At 52.2% G+C, this 19,089-nt stretch overlaps 7 protein-coding genes across 7 annotated transcripts; 3 read left to right on the top strand and 4 right to left on the bottom strand.

Annotated features, from left to right (window-relative positions):
* Nucleotides 1-470: 470 nt before the first annotated feature.
* On the top strand, nt 471-2,273 carry M436DRAFT_44225 (cell division cycle protein-like protein Cdc20; the record flags this gene model as incomplete). Its single annotated transcript, XM_013573100.1, has 1 exon — nt 471-2,273. One exon carries the CDS (start codon nt 471-473, stop codon nt 2,271-2,273), a length of 1,803 nt encoding a protein of 600 aa, XP_013428554.1.
* A 582-nt stretch (nt 2,274-2,855) lies between these two features.
* On the top strand, nt 2,856-4,400 carry M436DRAFT_80906 (protein serine/threonine phosphatase 2C; the record flags this gene model as incomplete). Its single annotated transcript, XM_013573354.1, has 1 exon — nt 2,856-4,400. One exon carries the CDS (start codon nt 2,856-2,858, stop codon nt 4,398-4,400), a length of 1,545 nt encoding a protein of 514 aa, XP_013428808.1.
* Nucleotides 4,401-5,580: 1,180 nt separating this feature from the next.
* On the bottom strand, nt 5,581-8,519 carry M436DRAFT_80905 (ARM repeat-containing protein; the record flags this gene model as incomplete). Its single annotated transcript, XM_013573353.1, has 7 exons — nt 5,581-5,855; nt 5,908-6,148; nt 6,203-6,752; nt 6,806-7,434; nt 7,486-8,292; nt 8,353-8,411; nt 8,480-8,519. 7 exons carry the CDS (start codon nt 8,517-8,519, stop codon nt 5,581-5,583), a joined length of 2,601 nt encoding a protein of 866 aa, XP_013428807.1.
* A 1,815-nt stretch (nt 8,520-10,334) lies between these two features.
* Nucleotides 10,335-11,791, bottom strand: M436DRAFT_13826 (uncharacterized protein; the record flags this gene model as incomplete). Its single annotated transcript, XM_013572894.1, has 2 exons — nt 10,335-10,961; nt 11,012-11,791. Coding segments are annotated over 2 exons (1,407 nt in total), but the record flags the coding sequence as incomplete, so codon positions are not given.
* A 561-nt stretch (nt 11,792-12,352) lies between these two features.
* Nucleotides 12,353-13,297, bottom strand: M436DRAFT_43895 (uncharacterized protein; the record flags this gene model as incomplete). Its single annotated transcript, XM_013573027.1, has 4 exons — nt 12,353-12,509; nt 12,708-12,859; nt 12,911-13,057; nt 13,115-13,297. 4 exons carry the CDS (start codon nt 13,295-13,297, stop codon nt 12,353-12,355), a joined length of 639 nt encoding a protein of 212 aa, XP_013428481.1.
* A 1,657-nt stretch (nt 13,298-14,954) lies between these two features.
* Nucleotides 14,955-15,317, top strand: M436DRAFT_80902 (uncharacterized protein; the record flags this gene model as incomplete). The annotated part of the gene is made up of 1 exon (XM_013573352.1): nt 14,955-15,317. The coding sequence occupies one exon, from the start codon at nt 14,955-14,957 to the stop codon at nt 15,315-15,317; it is 363 nt and encodes a 120-aa protein (XP_013428806.1).
* Nucleotides 15,318-16,163: 846 nt separating this feature from the next.
* Nucleotides 16,164-17,410, bottom strand: M436DRAFT_71900 (uncharacterized protein; the record flags this gene model as incomplete). The annotated part of the gene is made up of 3 exons (XM_013573271.1): nt 16,164-16,864; nt 16,919-17,013; nt 17,073-17,410. The coding sequence occupies 3 exons, from the start codon at nt 17,408-17,410 to the stop codon at nt 16,164-16,166; spliced, it is 1,134 nt and encodes a 377-aa protein (XP_013428725.1).
* Between the last annotated feature and the right edge of the window lie 1,679 nt (nt 17,411-19,089).

Here is a 19,089-nt window from a genome sequence, read left to right as displayed (position 1 = left end):
GACGCGGATCGTCGTCAAAGACGTGATGGTGAACAGACGGCAATAAATTTAGTCTGACCTCGTCGTCGTCCCAACGAGCAAACTCGGCGTCGTCGGGCGTCTCGTCTTTAACGCCGGCCGTCGTTCGCTGACGACGCCCAGACTGAGCGGTTGCTGTGCCAACTTTGTTTGCACTTGTAAGCAGACAGCCATAAAGGGCACCACTCCCTCGACCATTCTCTCTGTATCTCCTCACCTCACAACCCAAACCCAGAAATTGCATTCCACGTTATTCAAAAGCTTTCTAAGAAGCACCCTTACCATCCTCTTACCTCTCTACCATCCACGACGACTGCAAGATATCTGCAACCATACTAACAGAGCTCTTCATTGAGACATCTGTACGCTGGCCCTCTCCACAACTTTCTGTCTATCTCTTATCTAACGGCTTTTGCAGACAGCATCACATTAACACACATACTGCCGCAGATATGGCAAGTCCTTCGGTTATGACGCCCATCAAGCGTCGTGATGGCCTCTTCTCAACCCGCTTCGCTGGTGGCCGCGCTCCCTTGACCCCTTCGCCTCAGACTCCCAAGCAGCGCAACGTTGTCTTTGACAAGGATGAGTCTATCCACCGCGGCAACCTCTTCCCCCGCTTCTCGCGCTCTATCTCAAAGACCAACGTCCGTGACTCGCCAAAGTCAAACATCGCCAGACATGTCTCTCACAACTCCCCTCGCCGCCTTGAACTCGGCGTCAGCGACTGGAACCTGACTGGAACCGGTCCCTCAGCATCCACTAAGGCTACTCCTTCAAGAACTCGCAACCTCAAGACGGTCAAGACTGGCAAGACCAAGATCAGCTACACCTCGGCCGACCGCTTCATCCCCAGCCGCACCAACTCGGATGCCATCACCAACTCTGGTGTGAATAAGATTGAGAAGAAGGAGCACTCTCGCTCAAAGTCTTCGGCCGAGTCTGTTCTCGCTGGTGCTGCCTCTGCTTCTTCTGCCTTTGATCTTGGCAGACGCTCAACTCACGATGATGAGCTTGATGCTGCTCTTGGCCTCGACGGCCTGAACCTTGAGGATGACGAGGACGAGAAGACCCACAACAAGCCTTCTCCCAAGACTGCCGCATACCAGGATGAGATTGCCAAGGCTTGCGACATCTCGCTCGGACAGAGAATCCTGGCCTTCAAGCCTGCCGCTCCCGAGTCTTCAAGACCCATTGACCTGCGCTCGCAGTACAACCGTCCTCTCAAGCCTACTGCCGCTGCCACCCAGTTCCGCCGCCGTGTCGCAACCGCCCCTGAGCGTGTTCTTGATGCACCTGGTCTTGTTGATGACTACTACCTCAACCTCCTCGACTGGTCTTCTGGCAACCAGGTCGCCATTGGACTCGAGCGTTCCGTCTACGTCTGGTCGGCTGAGTCTGGCGAAGTCAACTCTCTCCTCGAGTGCCCCGCCGACACCTACATCTCGTCTGTTAAGTGGAGTCAAGATGGTGCCTATGTCGCTGCCGGTCTTGGTACGGGTGAAGTCCAGATCTGGGACGTCGAGGAGGGCTCCAAGCTCCGCAGCATGTTCGGCCACGACACCCGCGTTGGCGTCATGGGCTGGAACAAGCACCTTCTCTCCACCGGTGCTCGCTCCGGTCTCGTCTACAACCACGATGTCCGCATCGCCCAGCACAAGGTTGCCGAGCTTGTCTCGCACACTGGTGAGGTCTGCGGTCTCGAGTGGCGCCCCGATGGTGCTCAGTTGGCCACTGGTGGCAACGACAACCTCGTCAGCATCTGGGATGCTCGTTCGCTCAACGCACCCAAGTTCCAGAAGACCAACCACAAGGCTGCCGTCAAGGCTCTCGCCTGGTGCCCTTGGCAATCCAACCTTCTCGCTACTGGTGGTGGTTCCCACGACCGTATGATCCACTTCTGGAACACGACCTCTGGCGCTCGCACCAACAGCATCGACACTGGCAGCCAGGTCACTTCTCTCAAGTGGAGCACCTCTTACAAGGAGCTTGTCAGCTGCTCTGGCTTCCCCGACAACTCGCTGAGCATCTGGTCTTACCCCACTCTTGTCAAGAACGTCGAGATCCCTGCTCACGAGTCTCGTGTTCTTCACTCTTGCCTGTCCCCCGACGGTCAGATGCTTGCAACTGCTGCTGCCGACGAGTCGTTGAAGTTCTGGAAGGTGTTCGAGAAGAAGGCTGGTGCTTCTTCTGCTGGCGCATCGGGTGCTGCCTCGGCCAAGGCATCTCTCACCAAGACCACCACCATCAGATGAGCTTGACGACGAGTTGAGTCTGACAAGAACATGGCCTTCTTCCTGTTTTTTCTCTTAGTGTGGGAACAAAAGGCCAGAGTAAGTTTTGGACATTGCTGGGAGGTGCATGCTCCTAGGGGTTTCTACTTTCGTATATCAGGGACAAGGACAAAGACGACTGGAATCAATTTTGGAGTTTGGGATTAGTGTTGTCAAAGTTATGTTTATCTTGTCATAGGAGTCTGCCGGTTGGCGACTCGTGTTTTAATCGATGGACTCAAAGTCTACTACCATATTCAACCTGGCTTGCCACTTCTCAAGTGTGAATAGTATGATTCAGACGCATCAGGAGACATGTCTGAGCCGATGGCGACCGGACTGGCGGGAATGAAGATGGTATGGAGTGGTTGAAGGAAGCGTCTCCAGGATCTTGGCAGGCCGATATGGATGATGTATGATGATGCAGGCTGGGGCTTGCTCCATTTCTCCGCCGTGCCCGCGTTTTACGCAAGAGACTGCGGATTCCGTAACAGAAAGAAGATTCATCATTCTCCTAAACACCATGTCGTGAAGTTGATTGGCTTCGTGCATTGGCAGGCCACTATGAGACCATGTTCACTCCCGACACGGACCTGGCGACGCGGCTTCCACGACTACTTTGTCACTCACCTGCCGCAATCATCCTTGCACCCGGACTCGAACCACAAGCTCCCGCGCCATGTCGCCGCCCCTCACGACAAGACCTCTGGTAGACAGCCCGCTATCCTGTCGCCTGCAAGACGCGATACCACTGTCGTCAGAATACCGCTCAAGTCGGCAAAACATCACTATGGAGCCACTTGTTTAAGAGGAGGACGTCCGCACAACGAAGACACGCATCAAGCCGGCACCATCGAGATTCCTGCTTTCGCCAAACGTCAACCCGTCAGTTTGACCCGCGCGAACAGGCAGTTGCAAGAGAACAATGGTGCTGCGAGCGAAAGCGGTGACCCTCAGGTCTTTTACTTTGGAGTCTTCGATGGCCATGGCGGTGCTCAGTGCTCAGAGTTCTTGAGGGATCGACTGCACACCTATCTCGAAGAATCTGCTGCAAAGTTTCATATGGAGAGTAGTCTGCAAGACTCGAAAGAGACCGAGGATCATGGACACAAGCAACTTCTGGAGCTCCAGCGCAATCTGGTGAACTCGTGGAAAGACACTGTAGGCGGCTACTTTCGCCGTTTCCGCCCTCAATACTTTAGTATCTTCAAACCGACAGCGAGTACGGACGAGCAATCCACTGCCGTAAACTCCATCCACGCTACCTTGATGTACGCCTTCCTCCACGCGGATATGGACTTCACAGCCGCCCAAGCCTCAAAGCATACACCTTCGCTGCCTTCCTCCACCGACGACCCCGTCCTCAGCGACCGCCCTCTAAACGACAATGACATTCTCTCTTCCCCCGCCCGCCCCGCCTCCCAAAACCTCTCCAACGTGCTCAATCGCCCCATAGGAGGCCACACACGCTTCCAAGGCGGTTCCACTGCTTCAATAGCCCTCATCTCGACACCAACACCCACGCCCTTCTGGAACCCTGCCTCTCCAGCCACAATCGTCACTGCCCATTGCGGCGACACTCGCATTCTACTCTGTCGAGTTGCAGATGGCAAAGCAGTGCCCTTAACCACAAACCATCACCCTTCTACCCCCGTAGAAGCAACCCGCCTGCGCAGATTCGCCGCAACCTTTGTCACCGACTCCTTCGGCGAAGAACGCATTCTAGGTCTCGCAAACACGCGCTCCTTTGGCGATATATCCTCCAAACGCATCGGTGTATCCGCCGAGCCGGAAATCACTCTCACCCATATGGATCCCAGCGAGTATTCCTTCTTGGTGCTCATCAGTGATGGCGTCACCGCATCACTCGAAGATCAAGAGATTGTGGATATTGTCAAGGAAGCCAGAACGCCCGAGTCAGCGTCGAAAGAGCTAGCGACGTTTGCGACAGAGGTGGCAGGCGTGAGGAGCGACAATGCTACTGCCATTGTTGTGCGGCTCGGGGGTTGGGAGAGGAGGGTCGAGGGCGGTGGTGGTAGTATCGGGACAAAAGAAGTCAGAGAGTGGAAGAAGCAGAGGGCAGAGGATCCGAGGGCTAGTAGACAGTGAGAGGCTGCTCTTCTTCCTCTCTCTCTTCCTTACTCTGTTCATTTTCCTCTTCCACCTCCATCTCTACTCCGTCGACCTTCCATGCCTTCATCCTCCATTCTATATATGCCGTTTGTAGTTTCTACGTCGCGGCGTTCATTGGGGGGGTTTCGGGCATTTCTTTTCTAGTATTTTTTTTAATTCAGGAGGTATGCTTTTCACACCAGGTATTTACTCAAGGCATCTCTTTCTTCAAAGGTCGTATAGCGAGAGCGCATGGCACTTTCTATTTCAGACATCTCCTACATTGTATGACTTCTACAATTGTTCCTTTAGCTCTCTCTGCTCTGCTCTGGGTTGCAAACTCTCACTTGTCTATAGCTGTTTTTTTTCGCTTTGTTTCTGCTGCTGCTGCTGCGTGTCCAAATTTGTCCTGGGAAAAGCAAGCGCATTACACGCAGAGAAGAGACCATAAGTTTGGAATGTTTGTTTTGCATTTGGGGGGTATCGTGAAATCTTTCGAGGGGGATGTCTTGGGATCTAGGTACTAGCTCATATCAAAGTTGCCCAACACTTTCCTCGGTAGAGTGTGAGCAGAAAAAAGTCTAGTCCTCCCTTACATGATGGTGCGCATACATGAAGTCTTTTCATTAGACAGGGGGTGGGTGGTGATGATGATGTTGGATGGGAAGTTGTGATAAGGTGTGGGTATGGTGTATCGTGGGTCAGGGTTGGGGGTGTAGGGTGGTGCGTAGGACCTGCAATCTGATTTGATAACGCGCCGCGCATCTTGTGCAGCTTTCTCCGAAGCTTCTTCGCCTTCCTCCTCCTCGCTCTTCTGCAACCTAAAACGTGGCCCCTAGTCTGCTATGCAGTTGTTTGAAGTGTTGCACTTGAGTCCGCCTCATATAAAGTGCGGACTGGAGCTCGTGGGGAGTGAGTCGGAGCGTCGATGCTTTGTCTCGCAGTCTTCGCGCCGAGTTCAGATAGATGATGCTGATATCGACGGCGCTTCCGTGTGCCCTCAGAAGATCTTCCTCAGGAAAGAGGAGTGTCTAGAATCTGTCGGTCCTTTGCCATAGGGGTGTCTGATATCTGTCGTTTCTGTGCCATAGGGGTCCTCCTAGGACATCTGAACGTTGGCAGCAGCGGCTACAAACTCGTAATTAGCAATGACTTTGAAAGAAAATGTTTGACGTGATCACTTGCCAGATTGACGCTTGATCTGCTCGCGAGCCCAGCGAGCGGTGTCCTGAGTACGTTGAGAGTACTCCTTGTTGGCACGAACCTCGCGAGCCATGTTTGTAACCCACTGCTGGCTGAACGAGGCGCTGTACTCGCCGTCAGGGAATGTCTCGGACAAGTCACCAATGACGCCCATGCTGGTGCGAAGCAAAGCCTCGGAGCGGTTGGGGTCTTGGAAGATGGTCTGCAGGAGGCTGAAGACCGACTCAACGTAAGGAGCCAACAGTTGGCCTACGATATAGTTAGCATCACGAAAGCACGTGGAATCTACATCAAAACTCACTCTTGCCGCCAGTTCTCATGGCCATAAAGGCACCCGACCAGGCATCCATGATACCTTCGCGGAGAGTGACGACATAGTCGAGCATCTCGAAGGAAGTGTCGGGAACGTTGATGGAAGCGGCCTGCTGCAAGACCTGGGCGACGACCGAGAGGTAGGTCTCGAAGGCACCGCCAATCGCCTGAGCAATATCACCGAAGCACTGGAGGATGGCGGGCTTAAATTGGTTGCCGAGCGTCGAGCTCTGTCAAAATTCGTCAGAAAAGTAGTGGAATTCCGGATGGTTCGCTAGACTTACGCGAAGGTCGTTGAGAAGGTTATTCATCAGGGCATCGCAGTATGGCTGGATCTTCTCGTTCAAGGCACGCGAGATGTCGCTGACGAGACCGATAGCCATGGCACAAATGGCAGGCTCCTCCTGGTTGGCGAGAGCAGTGTACAGGAAAGGAGCGAAGGCCTCCATGTACTTGGCAAAGTCCTCCTCGACAGCACTGGCGAGAGCACCGACAGCGGCAAAGATAGTGTCAGGAACCGAGGACTTGGGACCAACGGTGTTGAGGAGTTGAAGCATAAGCTGCATGATACGGTCGGCCTGGGGCTTGATCTCGGTCTCAAGACGCTGGATGATGGCAATGACAACACTGGTCAAGCTGGTCTGCATCTCCTCAAGCATGAGCTTGTCATCCACGCTGACAACCTGCTGGCTCATGGGGACAGTGGACTCCAGACGCTCAAGGATGACGTTGGTAAGGTGACCGACGATGGTAAGAGAGTCGTTGGCCGAGTTGGTGACGAAAGCGTTAAGGACCTCGTAAGCAGCGGTGCGGAGCTGGTTGTCGGCATCGGTTCTACATAACACGTCAGTTGGATCCAAAGACATAACAATACTCATCGTCCATACCTCTCGGTGACCTGCAGAAGGTGGGTGACACTGTTCTGGAAGTGAGCAGACAGAGCGTTCTCCTGGCAACCCGGGTCTCCAGCAAAGCGATCGGCAAGGTTCATCAAAGCCCAGCAGCAGGACGAAGCCATCTTGGGGTGGCTGGACAGACCGTTGAAGAGCGAGCTGATCAAGGGCTGCAAGTGGGTGGTGGGGTCGATCGAGTCGGAGCATGTCTCGCAGATACGGCCAAGGGCGTAGGCCACCGAGTCTCTAACCTGGAGGACGGGGTCTTCCATCATGCCAATCATGACAGGGAGAGCCTGCTTGATCAGGGGGTCGAGGACCTTCTCATCGGGTCCCTCCATAATGGCGCCGAACGCAGAGACGGCAGCATCTCTGTAGTGCCAGTCCTCGGAGCGAAGGTGCTTCTCAACGAACTGGAGAACTGCGGGGACGATGACACCACCGACGGTCTGGGCCCAGAGCTGCAGACACTGGTAAGCAGCGCGAGAGATGTTGTACTCATCGTCGGCAGCATCCTCGTCCTGCTTGGCAAGCAGCTCGAGCAGAACGGGAACCACCTCAGGGGTTGCAATGCGGGCGAAGTTGAAGTACTCGCGCATCTCTGTGGAGCCCTCAGCAGTAGCCTAGTCATCTGTTAGCTTGCATTCTAGATCTTCTCTGGTTCCGTCACGTACCTGAGAGTTGTCGTCCTCGATGGAGATTTCCTCCTCGCAGACAGTGCACCAGAATTCGACAGCGAGCTTGGCAACATCCTCCTCATCGTTCTTCATGCCCTGAATGGTCAGACCGAAGAGGGCCTTCTCCATGTAGAAACGCATCTTGTCGTAGTAAAGACCCATGATTCTGTTCAAGCAACCATATGCGCCTTGCTGGATGCGGTTGTCGTCGGCTTGGGTGGCCTCGCAGATAACCTGCATAATGTAGTTGCGCTCGCCCTCGTTCTCGAAGTTGGTGCGGACAAACTCAAGCGAGTCTCCCAGAGCAGTGATGGCGGCATTTCTGACGTCGGGGTTAGGCTCCTCCTTTCTGGCACCCTGGACGACGGCGGTGAGGATGGCGTTGGAGTGCTGAGAGAGACTATCTCTAAGGTCCTGGTCCTCAGCTTCGCAGATAAAACCAATAGTGGTGAGCGATGCCTGCTTCTGGTGGTCGGCACCCTCGCCAACGTTCTGCACCAAGGTGGGCATGAGCTCGGGCCATTGCTCGCGGGGAATCTCGATAGCGGCGATAGAGGCGATGAATTGAGCTGCTGACTGTCCTGATCTGGAGTCGTTTGACTTTAGTGTTTGGAGGGCGAGAGCCTTGATCGATTGCTTGACGTCCGGCTCGACCTGTTGGATCCATCGGTTCTGTACTTCGCGCAGGCGGGTGTATTCACGGGCGGAGAAGGAGTTTTTCAAGGCAAGACCGGCGGCCATGCGCACTTGAGGTTGTGCTTGCTCGTTGGCGAGTTCTTGTGACAGATGTGTGAGGTATCCAGACTAGTCATCTGCATGTCAGCACGTGCCCGGAAGGCTGTGAAGAGACTGTCAAATACGTACGAAGTTGGCCTCTGCGGCCTGGTTGAGCTGCGCTTCGGCAGCGGTTCTGACTTGGGTGTCTATGGGGCGTCAGCATAGTGTCGAGCCACTGTAGACGACGAGCAGCGCGGTCGAGGAATGAACTTACCAGGCGACAGAGTCGCCGAAAGCAACGCTGAGGCATCCATGATTTGCGCAATTCGTGACAGGTAAGAGGCGTGCAAGGAAAAGAATTAAACAGGCTGACCTGGCCTGGCTACAAGGACGTCGTGGATAGAGAAGGAAGGAATGTGTAGTAAGTAGGTCGTGGCGGAGGAAGCGATGTTTAAGGGGAGCAGCTGCTTTTCCTGGTTCGCGGTCGGAATGAAAATCGCCGGCAGGTGCAAGTGGGACCCTGGGACACGAACAGCAGCCCGCTTCAAAGTGTCTTCACTCTATCCAACCCAAACTCAGGAACCACTGCATTCCGCTCACCCTTTGTATTTCTTGTTCCATCCAGTTATACACTATCTACACAATACAGCCTTTCGTCGCTTGCCATCTTTCTTATAACACTCTCTTTCCAACTTCTGTTTGCTTCTGATTCACACGACTCCAGACGTTCCGTAGAAATGGAAGGAACGCTGTCGTCACCGAAAAGCCAAGACAAAAATGAAGGAAAGCAGAGTGACACCTTGACATCTTTGTACCAGCATGCTCGTTCGACTTGAGCACAGAAATAGACAGCTGCACTATCCTATAGTCTGTCGTTTTCGAAACGTCCTATCATCACCATCCAGGGTCTCTAAACACTGCTGTTCCTGAGAGATTTCCCTCGATTGAGGTCGTCGCCAGGCTGACCCCTCATGGAAGGGCTTTCTGTAAACAAATGGCACAGACCAGTAAACAGTGCGGTGACAGTGGTCCGCCCTCACGGCCACCACCATCATTAGCAAATACCATCACTCGGTCCTTTGCTGTTCTCTTCTCACCTGGCTCTAGTATGTTTTCTAGAACGGCACGATATGACGATTTTTTTCTTTTGAGCAGTGGGGCTGCGAGCAAGCTTGACAGTAGTCCCGTCTTCGTCTCAGCCACTTTCTGTCGTCCGGGCAATCACTGGGTCAAAAGAGCACAGCATCTTATACTATTCTGAAACACCTTATACATACCACTATGATCGTGTCGATACTGAGTTCTTCACATATAACTCCAAACATGTCGTACGAGTATGGGATGGTTCGTTGCTTCATTGCTATCTGCGAATACAGTAATGGTTTATAATACAGTGCGGCCGCTCCAGCTAAATAGAAATTCCGGCTATCACCAAGTCTGTCTTTCCTTGTAGCCTTTCGTTACTCTAGAAGAGGCCGACAATCTTCAATCTCCTTTGTGTGATCCGGTTCGTCGACGACGAGGTTCGGCTCGCTTATGCGTCCCCAGCATGCTTTCTAAGCTTTGTCTGTTTCGGACTTGAGATCTTGTGTTTCTCCCTCCTTCTTCAGATTCTCCTTCAATGCATCGGCGAAGCTCTCGGGCTCGGTATGTTCGTGTTCAGAACCAGAGTCAGCGGCATCCGTGTGGTCGTCGACATTATCGGCGCCATTGGTAGCCTGCTTGTTCTTGTTCTTCTTGTTCTTCTTCTTCTTTTGTTTCTTGCTGGGTGTAGCAGGTGCATCGGTCGACTCGGGAGCGCTGTCCTTAGCAGACTCGTTCTTGTCACTGGTCTCCTTCTTCACTCTTTGCTTCAGCTCGTCCAGGTTGTCGGCGGCCTCTTCCTTGATCTGTTTGGCGTCCTTCTTGGTAGGAGTCATCTTGCGCTCGAAGCTCTCGACACGGTCGCTAACAGGTCTGTTGGAGCGAGGCAGTCTGCCATCCTTAAGGGCTTGGAGGTCCTTCTTGACTTCCTCGGGCAAGTGACCAAGCTTGTCTTGAAGTTTCTTCTCTGCGGTCTTCAAGTCCTCTGGCAGATGGCCAAGCTTCTTTTCAATTCTCTTCTCAGCAGCTGCAAGATCCTCAGGGAGGTGGCTAAGCTTCTTCTCGACTACCTTGCCAGCGTGCTCAACTTCGCGGTTGGTTCCATGTGCGGCATCCTTGGTTGCGCGGCTAATAGACTGGCGCTTGCTCTTCGACTTGTTCGAACCGCTGCGGAACACATAGGCGCGCACGAAGAAACGAACGAAGAGGATAGTCAAGGGGAAGAGGTAGAGGATGTTCAACCAAACAGCAAAGCTTTGACCAGTGGTGTCAAGGCAGTTGATGGTAGCGTAGTCGGTTCTGTAGCGGGTCTCCTCATGGTACTTTTGAATGGCCTCCTGTGCTTTTTCCATGATGATGTTGCCCTGGCTGTCGCGGACGTTCTCAGCAACACCTTCATCGCCAGCAGCACGGAGAAGAATACGACGAAGAATTGCGCCGTAGGTCTCGGCTGAGACAACGCTGGAAGCGGTCGAAGAAGCCTTTGCAACAGCGGAAGAGATAGGGTGGAAGATGCTGTATGCGGTCGCGATAGGAATGTCGTACTTGACGAACAAGTGGATGGCGGCATAAGAGGCACCAAAGACGAATTGAGTGATCTGCATGCTGGTCAAAGTACGCTTCAGAGCGTTGGGCACACGGATGTTGACAGCAGAGAGGGTGAAGTAAGTGTACTACATGACGATCAGCTTTGCGCTCTCTTTCATGGGTGTTGATTACTTACCATCAGAGTGTGGATGAAGGAGTTGATGAAGACAAACATCCAGATGGGAGGGGACATGTAACGGATGCCGGCCCACATGCACAACATGGCGCCTGCGTGGTGGTATGTCTGGAGGGTTGCACTTCTCTTGCCCTTTGCGACAATGATCATGGTGTCGACAACCTCGTAGAACTTGGACAGGTAAAAGAACCAACCCCAGAATGCAAGACCCTCGTTCCAGAGACGGCCAACATCGGTAGAGTCAGGAGTTCCCTCAGGCAACAGCTTGATCAGAGCATTCTTAGTTTGCCAGACGTTGGAGGTTGCGTTGTAGTGAACAGCATCGCCGAGACCGCGGGGACCATTGATCTTGCATAGAGAATCGGCAACACCAGCCAGACCAGCGCTGTTGTCAAGTCCGGGCCAGGTAGCGTTGATAGCGCGGCACATGGCGTAGAAGGTAACACCAGAGTAGACGGCCAAGAAGACGTTGTGCAGGACGACGAAGAGCTTGAAAGCGCGGGTCTTACTGATGGCCCATGGCTTGTTTCCCTGGCGTCTGTTGTAGGCGTTGATGCCGAGGACAGTGATGACATAGATAGTCGCGATGGTAATAGGGACCTTTACGTCCAAAGCGCGATTGTAGACATCGAAGTCGATAGGGAAGGGCGACTTCCAGGTAGCCTCGTCGGACGGAGGAGGAAGAGCAGCGGGGAGATTGTGCGGCGGAAACTTGAAGAGCGACGGGTCGGGGAGGGTGAAGTGGATGGAGGGGCCCGACATGGTGATGGAGCGCACGCGACGCGACGAGTCAATGATGGGGTGAGACGGAGCGAAGAGCGGTAGTAATGTGGATGACTATGCACACAGCATGGCCTGTGATCTTCTGGACTCGAGTTTGATGATGAGCGTGTTGAGAAGGAAGAAGATGTGACCAAGAGGGCGCGTGTGTCGCGTAGAAATCCAAGGGCAGCTCTGCCTCTCCAACTTTTCCACCACAACGTCACTGTGAGATCGCCCAGCCACCTTCCCCATCCGTCGCACAAGACCGCCATTCCTATTTCGGTACTGCTTGCGATCCTCGCACTCCTCGCACTGTGACAGTCTGACAGATAGGTACTCGAGTAGTGATATCGAGGCTGTGACAATACATGAGGACAAATCAGAGCTCTGTTTCACAAAATATCTACTCTCAATCGATGTTGCTCTGTTTCCTGCCCACGTCTCCTGATTGCAGTCTTACGCGTGACGAACTTCACAACACACGGGATGAGAATCCACATTCCTCGCTGCCAATGTTCTTGGAGTATTGAATCATCATATAATTCCATAGCACATTATTACTATTGTACCTCGGTTCATCTAGAAGCTCTGCCTAGGAGCTTGGCCCTTCTCGTCTCCACTGCCGTACTTCTTGACTGGCAGCTTGGCCGCGTCCTTGTCCTTGATGAAGTGTTCTACCTCGGGTGAGTCCATCAACTTGACAACGTTATCTGCCTGCCATTTTTTGAATGAGAAACTAGAGTGCAGTTGGCATTAGCGTGGGTTCATGGTTTGGTTGGTGACAATACCACGACTTCGGTGGCTGGTAGGTTCAACTATACAAGACGCCATCCAAGACAGTGTCCAGTTTGCACAGACATCCCTTGGTAGGCATCTTGATAGTAAACGCAATCGCTAGCTCCAGTCGTGGTATTCGCCATTGTAATAAACGTACCCTAGCCCTTCGTGCGAGTAGTCCTTGTCGTTCGCCTGATCCTTATGATATTTGACTTGGATAAAGTCCGAGTCTACGGTGTCGGGGTCGAGAGACAACGACACGAGTGCGTTGATGGTAGCGGTCTTGGGGATGATCTTGAAGGTCCATGACTGTGTACATTAGCAACGGTCCTTGTCAAGCGTTGTGTGTTCTTAACCTACCTGCTCATTCTTGAACTGGATCAAGTCTCTGTCGTTCTTGATGATCTCGTAACGCTCGTTCTTGCTCGCCTTGAAGAGCTTGGGTAGAGCAAACCATTGTCCGGCCATCTTGTAACGATCGTTGGCGTAGACCTGAAGTACTATTAGCTTAACGTCACCGACATATCGACCAGGGAGAGCTCAAAAAAATTGATCGTCGTAAACGCAGTCTGCCGTATAGCGCTCGACTCTTCGAACTGTGGGTTCGCAGGAGTAAAGGGCGATAATATCGTCAATCAAGGCCTGGCGCTGGGGACTGAGCTTGATCGACTTGGAAGGATCAGGTGTGTAATCCTCAGATGTCGAGGTCTGGCGAACTTCGAACTCTTCTCCTGGCTTGCTAGACATGGTTGCGGTATGTGGTGTAGATTAGGGGTATAGGTTGGGCGTATAGGTTGGGCGTATCGGAAATTGTGTAGAAGAGGAAATGGTTCAATATAAGCATGTTGATTTGTTTGTCTTATTAGCCATCCTAAAAGTCGTGACGTCTAACATCCACATCACATATGCCATCTGGTCCGATCTGCTGCACGAATGCTAATTGCTCCTGAATTGTCTCTGTCATCGACGAACCAGAGGGTGAGGGTAAAAGGCGGAGAACGCGGAGGATCGATGATGATGCGGAGTGATGTAACGCACAGTCCCGGCTGAACTTGCCCGTACATGTCTAAGACCTTGATGACAACACTTCTGGCCATCAATTTCATCCATGTCATCTCACCGAGGACGGTAACATACAGCTGATCAGGTTCGGTGGGCTTGTCACAAGCAAATGTCTGCAGCCCGTCTTCATTTGACACCTGTCAGATCTCATTGGTATCTCGTCCGCCATCAACCAATCGCAATCAAATGAACGGCCACTTAAGTCGCTCCCGACTCTGAGACGAGACACCGTTCTCTCCATCGGAAGGCCACAAGTTTGCATACAACTATAGTTTTCCTTCTTCGGTCTCTATAGGAGCCCAACAATCAGCCAGTATCGGAACAATAAAGCGTCGGTGGGGTATGGACATGCTTCCTAATGGTATAGCTCTGACCGTGCGATTCGTCATTGTCAGATTACCATCGTCAATGCTACGATTAATGATTGACATGGACTCTTTTGAACACAATAGACTGTTGTGGTAGGTGACTGTTGTCTACATACCCATCCTTGCACTTACTCGTGTTCTGGTTTCACGCCTCGAGTAAAGGCATAAACATCGAGCGAGATATGTCGCTTGCACGAGCAGATGCTTCTTGTCTACTACTTGAGACATACCTGATTCGTTGCAGTCAACATCTTCACAGCATCAAGTAGCGTCATCCAGCTGACATAAGACCAAGTCCTCTAGAAGCTCGTCGCAAGAGTGTCTGCCACTCCTGGTCTGGATAGGAAGGTACGTCTCAGAGAAAGACTCGAGGTTGTTTCTGAAGCAACCTGGAATAGTCCTCCCAGCAAACATACAACACTATTGTCGATGGTGCCTTGCCGGAAGAAGCGAGCGATTGCTTTCCTTGGCTCGTCTACAGCATCGCGTCTGTAGGCAAGTCACTAGGAAAGAACGGCGGCTTGGCCGAGATCTCCTTCACAGGCATCCCTACTGTCCTTCGCAAGCATGTCACGCGCTTAGACCGTTGATCAGGAGAAGGTGGAAGCTTTACTCAGCGAGCATAAGGAGCATGCGCAGAAGTCAAAGGAGGCGCGCAAGCCTAAAACCTCCCAGAACGCCGACCAAGACCCGTTCATTGTGTTGTCTGACGAGGAGGATGATGACAACAGTGCCGATGCCATCAATGCTGCCAATGCCGCCAACTCCGCCAACGCCGTCAGACATCAAAACTAGAACAGAACTAGCAAGGGCCAGGAGACCAAGGCCAATACAACCAAGGGCACCAGAAAACACCTCTTCAAAAAGAAGGCTATCGAGGACAAGATCACTCCGTCAGATCACGACAAGAACTGGCAGCTCGCCGCTGCCAAACACATGCGTACCTTGGAGATGTCGTCACCTCGAAGCAATCAATGGCATTGCAAGGACTGCTGCGCTTTGTCTTCTCGCTTGGCGCTGTCCGCCACGTCGCCGACGCGGCTGTCGAGGCACGCGAGAACGCCGAAGTAACCCAAGCCGCCATCGCTGTCCGCCGGGCCCCCAAAGACGCTGAGAATTCGTTGAGCGACCTCTCGCAAGCAGTCGCCAATCTTCTCCTCATCGACAGCAACGCCCTAGTGGCCTTATACCAGTCGCTAATTACATACACTATCACTGCCAGCATCCTCCGCCAGCTCGTGGCCAGCGTCGTCGCCCGTACCTCGTCGCTGTACTCAGACTACGTCGTATCCACTGGTGACAAGATCGAAATCACTGTCACAGGTGTACGCCAGTGAACTGTGGACTAAGCGACCGCCGATGTCTTCGGCGAGAACCCCTCAGCATCGCAACGGACGCTGGCGACGAGAAGCAGAAGAACCGTGAGAGACAGATTTTACAACTTCTCGACCGCTCCTTCCATGAACGTGACCACTACGACCATGCACAAATTCTTTCGGATGTTACCTAAATCCACGGAAGACACGACATTGGCACTACTAGTCGATGGGTCCTGGAGCAACCATGGTCTCTCCGTGCGCAAAGCCATGTCACGCGTGCAGCTATAGAAATGCACAATGTTTTCTAGATCAGATATCTATCCGAAGAGAGCCCTGCATACACATGAGTCTTGCGACAGGGTCAACATAACCTTTAGAAATGTTAGAAGATCTCATTGCGGCTGTGATTTTTGCTTGTTTCTTGACTTGAGACGCAAAGCAGCCTTTATATCTGCATAATCCGATGTTGCAAAGGCTAAATCTGCCTGCAGGGCTCCGACACTAACTGGCAAAGTATTAAGACACAAGTACGATAGAACTTCTCTCTGACCATCATGAGTTTAATCAGGAGGATGATTAAACAAACACTGCCCTGACTGAGAGAGAGACCAGATTTTCCATGACCTATCAAACCACACGAACCAAAAACAGGCCTCATAGAGCGAACACAGAGCAGGAAAACATTACACTCGAATTTCGCAATCATCAGATTTATGGATTTCGACCCAGAAAGAAGGGAAAAAAAGTCTATCTCCTAAAAAACAGCGCCAGAAGAAAGGCAAAGAGAGAAATAAGCATTGACTGCTCATAACATGCACCAAACAAGCGAATCAAAACATCATACTCCCAGATCTAGAACAGCTTTTAAAGATCGTACTCGTAAACGTACTGGACATTGCATGGTCCATCCTCCGAGCTGCCGGTAGATGAAGGTGCAGTTGCCGATGAGAGAGAAGTGCTGGAGACTTCGACGGCGGAGTATGAAGATACGATGGGGGTGGTGGGGGTGTACGCTGCGGCAGATGACTCAATCGCAGATGACTCGACAGCGGGAGCAGTATAGGGAGCGGCAGACGACTCGACAGCAGACGAATCGGCGACCGGGGCCTTGTAAGCAGCAGCGGATGAGACAGAGGCTTCAGATGACGTGGTAGCCTCGGAGGTCGAGGAAGCAGCAGATGTGACCTCAGCAGCGGAAGAAACGACGGGAGCAGCCTCAGTAGACGAGGCAGCAACGGGCGACGAAGAAGAGGCCGAAGAAGCAGCAACAGGCGATGAGGAAGCAGCGGCGGCGGCGAACTTGAGCTGCTGGCCATCATCATCTCTCTTACATCCACTCTTTGCCACAATCTCAGCGGGACACTCGACACGCTCAAACTCGACTTCAGGGTTATCGGCACCCTCGAACCAGTCAAAGCGGAAACCACAGCCTGCCTGCAAAGCTTTGGGGAAAGAACTGCAAGTGTTTGTGCTGATCCCTCCGTACTGAGCTCCCCAACCTGACGAGGGAGCATTGTACTCATCGGTGCATGCATTGAAGATACCAGTTCCTCCGCCCGGGATCGCTTAGGTTTATCAGTCCTCTCGTCGACACATTAATTATGGGGTGGAATGCTTACCGATATCGAATTGGTTGCTGCCGAGGTCGCCACCGGTGTTTGTGGATTGCACGATCATGGTTTTGCCGGCGATGGAGGTGGTGGTGAAGGTGAGTCTGCATGGGTGATCAGCATGGTTTCCTCGGGCGTGAGGTGTAGCGATGGATAGACTTACTTGTAGCAAGAGCAGCACCAGCTTTCCTCTGAGCCACCAGCAATGTTGGTGGCAGCGAAACCGTAGGCCAAGGTGTCAGAGACTGCCCAGGGGGATTGGTCAGAGCACATGTAGGCGGAGCCACCGTCACAGGCAGAGGCGGTGTTAGCATCAGTCAAAGGGTTGTCGCTCTTATCACAGGTGGTGACGGGAGCAGAGACAGCTGCTTTGCCAGGCCAGGAGCAGGAACCCTTGCAGCAATCCCAGTAGCGAGTGGTTTTGCCGGTCTCTGCTGCGTTGACTACGCTGGCAAATCCAGTGGCCAGAGCCAGGAGGGCGAGAGATTTGATAGAAGACATGATGATTTGTTTTCTGCAGAGTCGAAAAGTGATGCAAATGTATGGTCAGAAGGTCGCAGACCTGTTAGAAGAAGAGAGTTTGGGAATGAGCGTAATGTAGACTGGCTACTAGAGAAAGAACGACTGGTTTCTTGCGAAAAGAGATGATGTTGTATAGGGATGTCTCAGAAGGAAGAAGAAAGAGAAAAGGCACTCGGAAAGACCTACCATTTATCCTATCATTTCACTGTCGGAGTACGGAGCAAAACAGCAGAAGAAGAGATGAGACCTGAGGATCATCCGAGATCACATCTCGTCTAGGGCTTGTATACACGAAACAACCTTAACAAACCCTGCCCTGGGTCGGGCCACTCGGCTTTACCGTCCTGCGCATGTCGAATCCAGGTTTCATAGGTTTTGGTGAGCAGAGTCTGGAGATCGTATTCATCGCCTCATTCGACATCATGAAAGCTTGGTTCAAACGTGCGACGTGAACGACGGGGGTGTTTTACAGTAGGGCTTGCCGAGGCGAGGATTGGAAATTGCGTTTTGATCCGGACTAGGCGTTCTGATTTCTTGAGGATCCTTTCTCCTGCTGCTTGCATCGAAAACTCGCGCACGACAGATGAACACGAGATGTTAGCGATATGGTTAGGGCTGTCCTAATGGTGATAATCAATCGCTTGAGAGAAGTCTGTCTACAACATTGTGTCGCGGTTCCGAGAACCACCAGGGATCGTTGTTCGTTTCTTATGACACTGAAGATTGTATGTCGGCGACATGTTGACTTGATCTTTGGAAGGGCGGCGAGAACACGGAAACAAAAAGACTCGTGACACTCATGCGATGGAGTGAGAGACATCAGTGTGGCCGCGGCGTGTGCGGGCAGTAGAAAAGAGACAAAAAAAAAGAATGCCTCGAGGGAGAATCGAACTCCCATCTAAGGATTACCCAAGCCATGCTTGGTCATATTGATGACCGATATGAGACCTTCGTACTAGCCGTTATACTATCGAGGCTTGATGCTCGAAAATCCGTTCCCCCTATATATTGTAGTCGATCAATTTCGTGTCGACATCTAACTTTCAGGTCACATCATATCAACTCTGCTTCCCTACTTCTCAAAAGAGACCATATTAACAAATTGTTTCGTGTATCTTTGCGTTAGCTGTCTCAATCTACGGCATGTTCAATGTATCGTCATCGATTCTGGTGATTTGACGACGACCCGGAACAAGCGTCTTGTTTATAAGTTGTTAAGCAGTTTTTGCAAAGATCTACGGCTTTGTCAAACATGCAGGTCTGCTTCGTACCGAGCTCCCATTGAGCCCCGGAGCTCTTTGGAGAGCTCTCAAGGCACGTATAGTGCCTCGAAGATGGGACTGCATGCACGAGAAGACTAGTATATTGCTGTAACGTCAGTCGAATTTTCACAATCGTAGTCAAGAGTATGACCCTGCCTCGATGCCTGGTTAGCACCGTCTCTTCACAAATCGTGACAGAATGAACGGAAGTTTAGGGCATGAGTTTCATTTGTGGCCCCTCTAGGTTCTTTCCCAAGGGGGTTGTGTTCATCTTTCATTCCATCCGAGACTGATCGAGTACTATCGAATCATATCTTCAACGCCGCGCATAAAACATATTTTCCTACCCTCATCCTATGGTTGGTTTTGACAGGATGTATCTCTAAACTCCTTGAA

Source organism: Aureobasidium namibiae (genome assembly GCF_000721765.1).
Source record: "Aureobasidium namibiae CBS 147.97 unplaced genomic scaffold scaffold_6, whole genome shotgun sequence".
Lineage (NCBI taxonomy): Eukaryota > Fungi > Ascomycota > Dothideomycetes > Dothideales > Saccotheciaceae > Aureobasidium > Aureobasidium namibiae.
The sequence above is the reverse complement of the archived record's forward strand: the minus strand, read 5'-3'. Positions and strand labels throughout refer to the sequence as shown.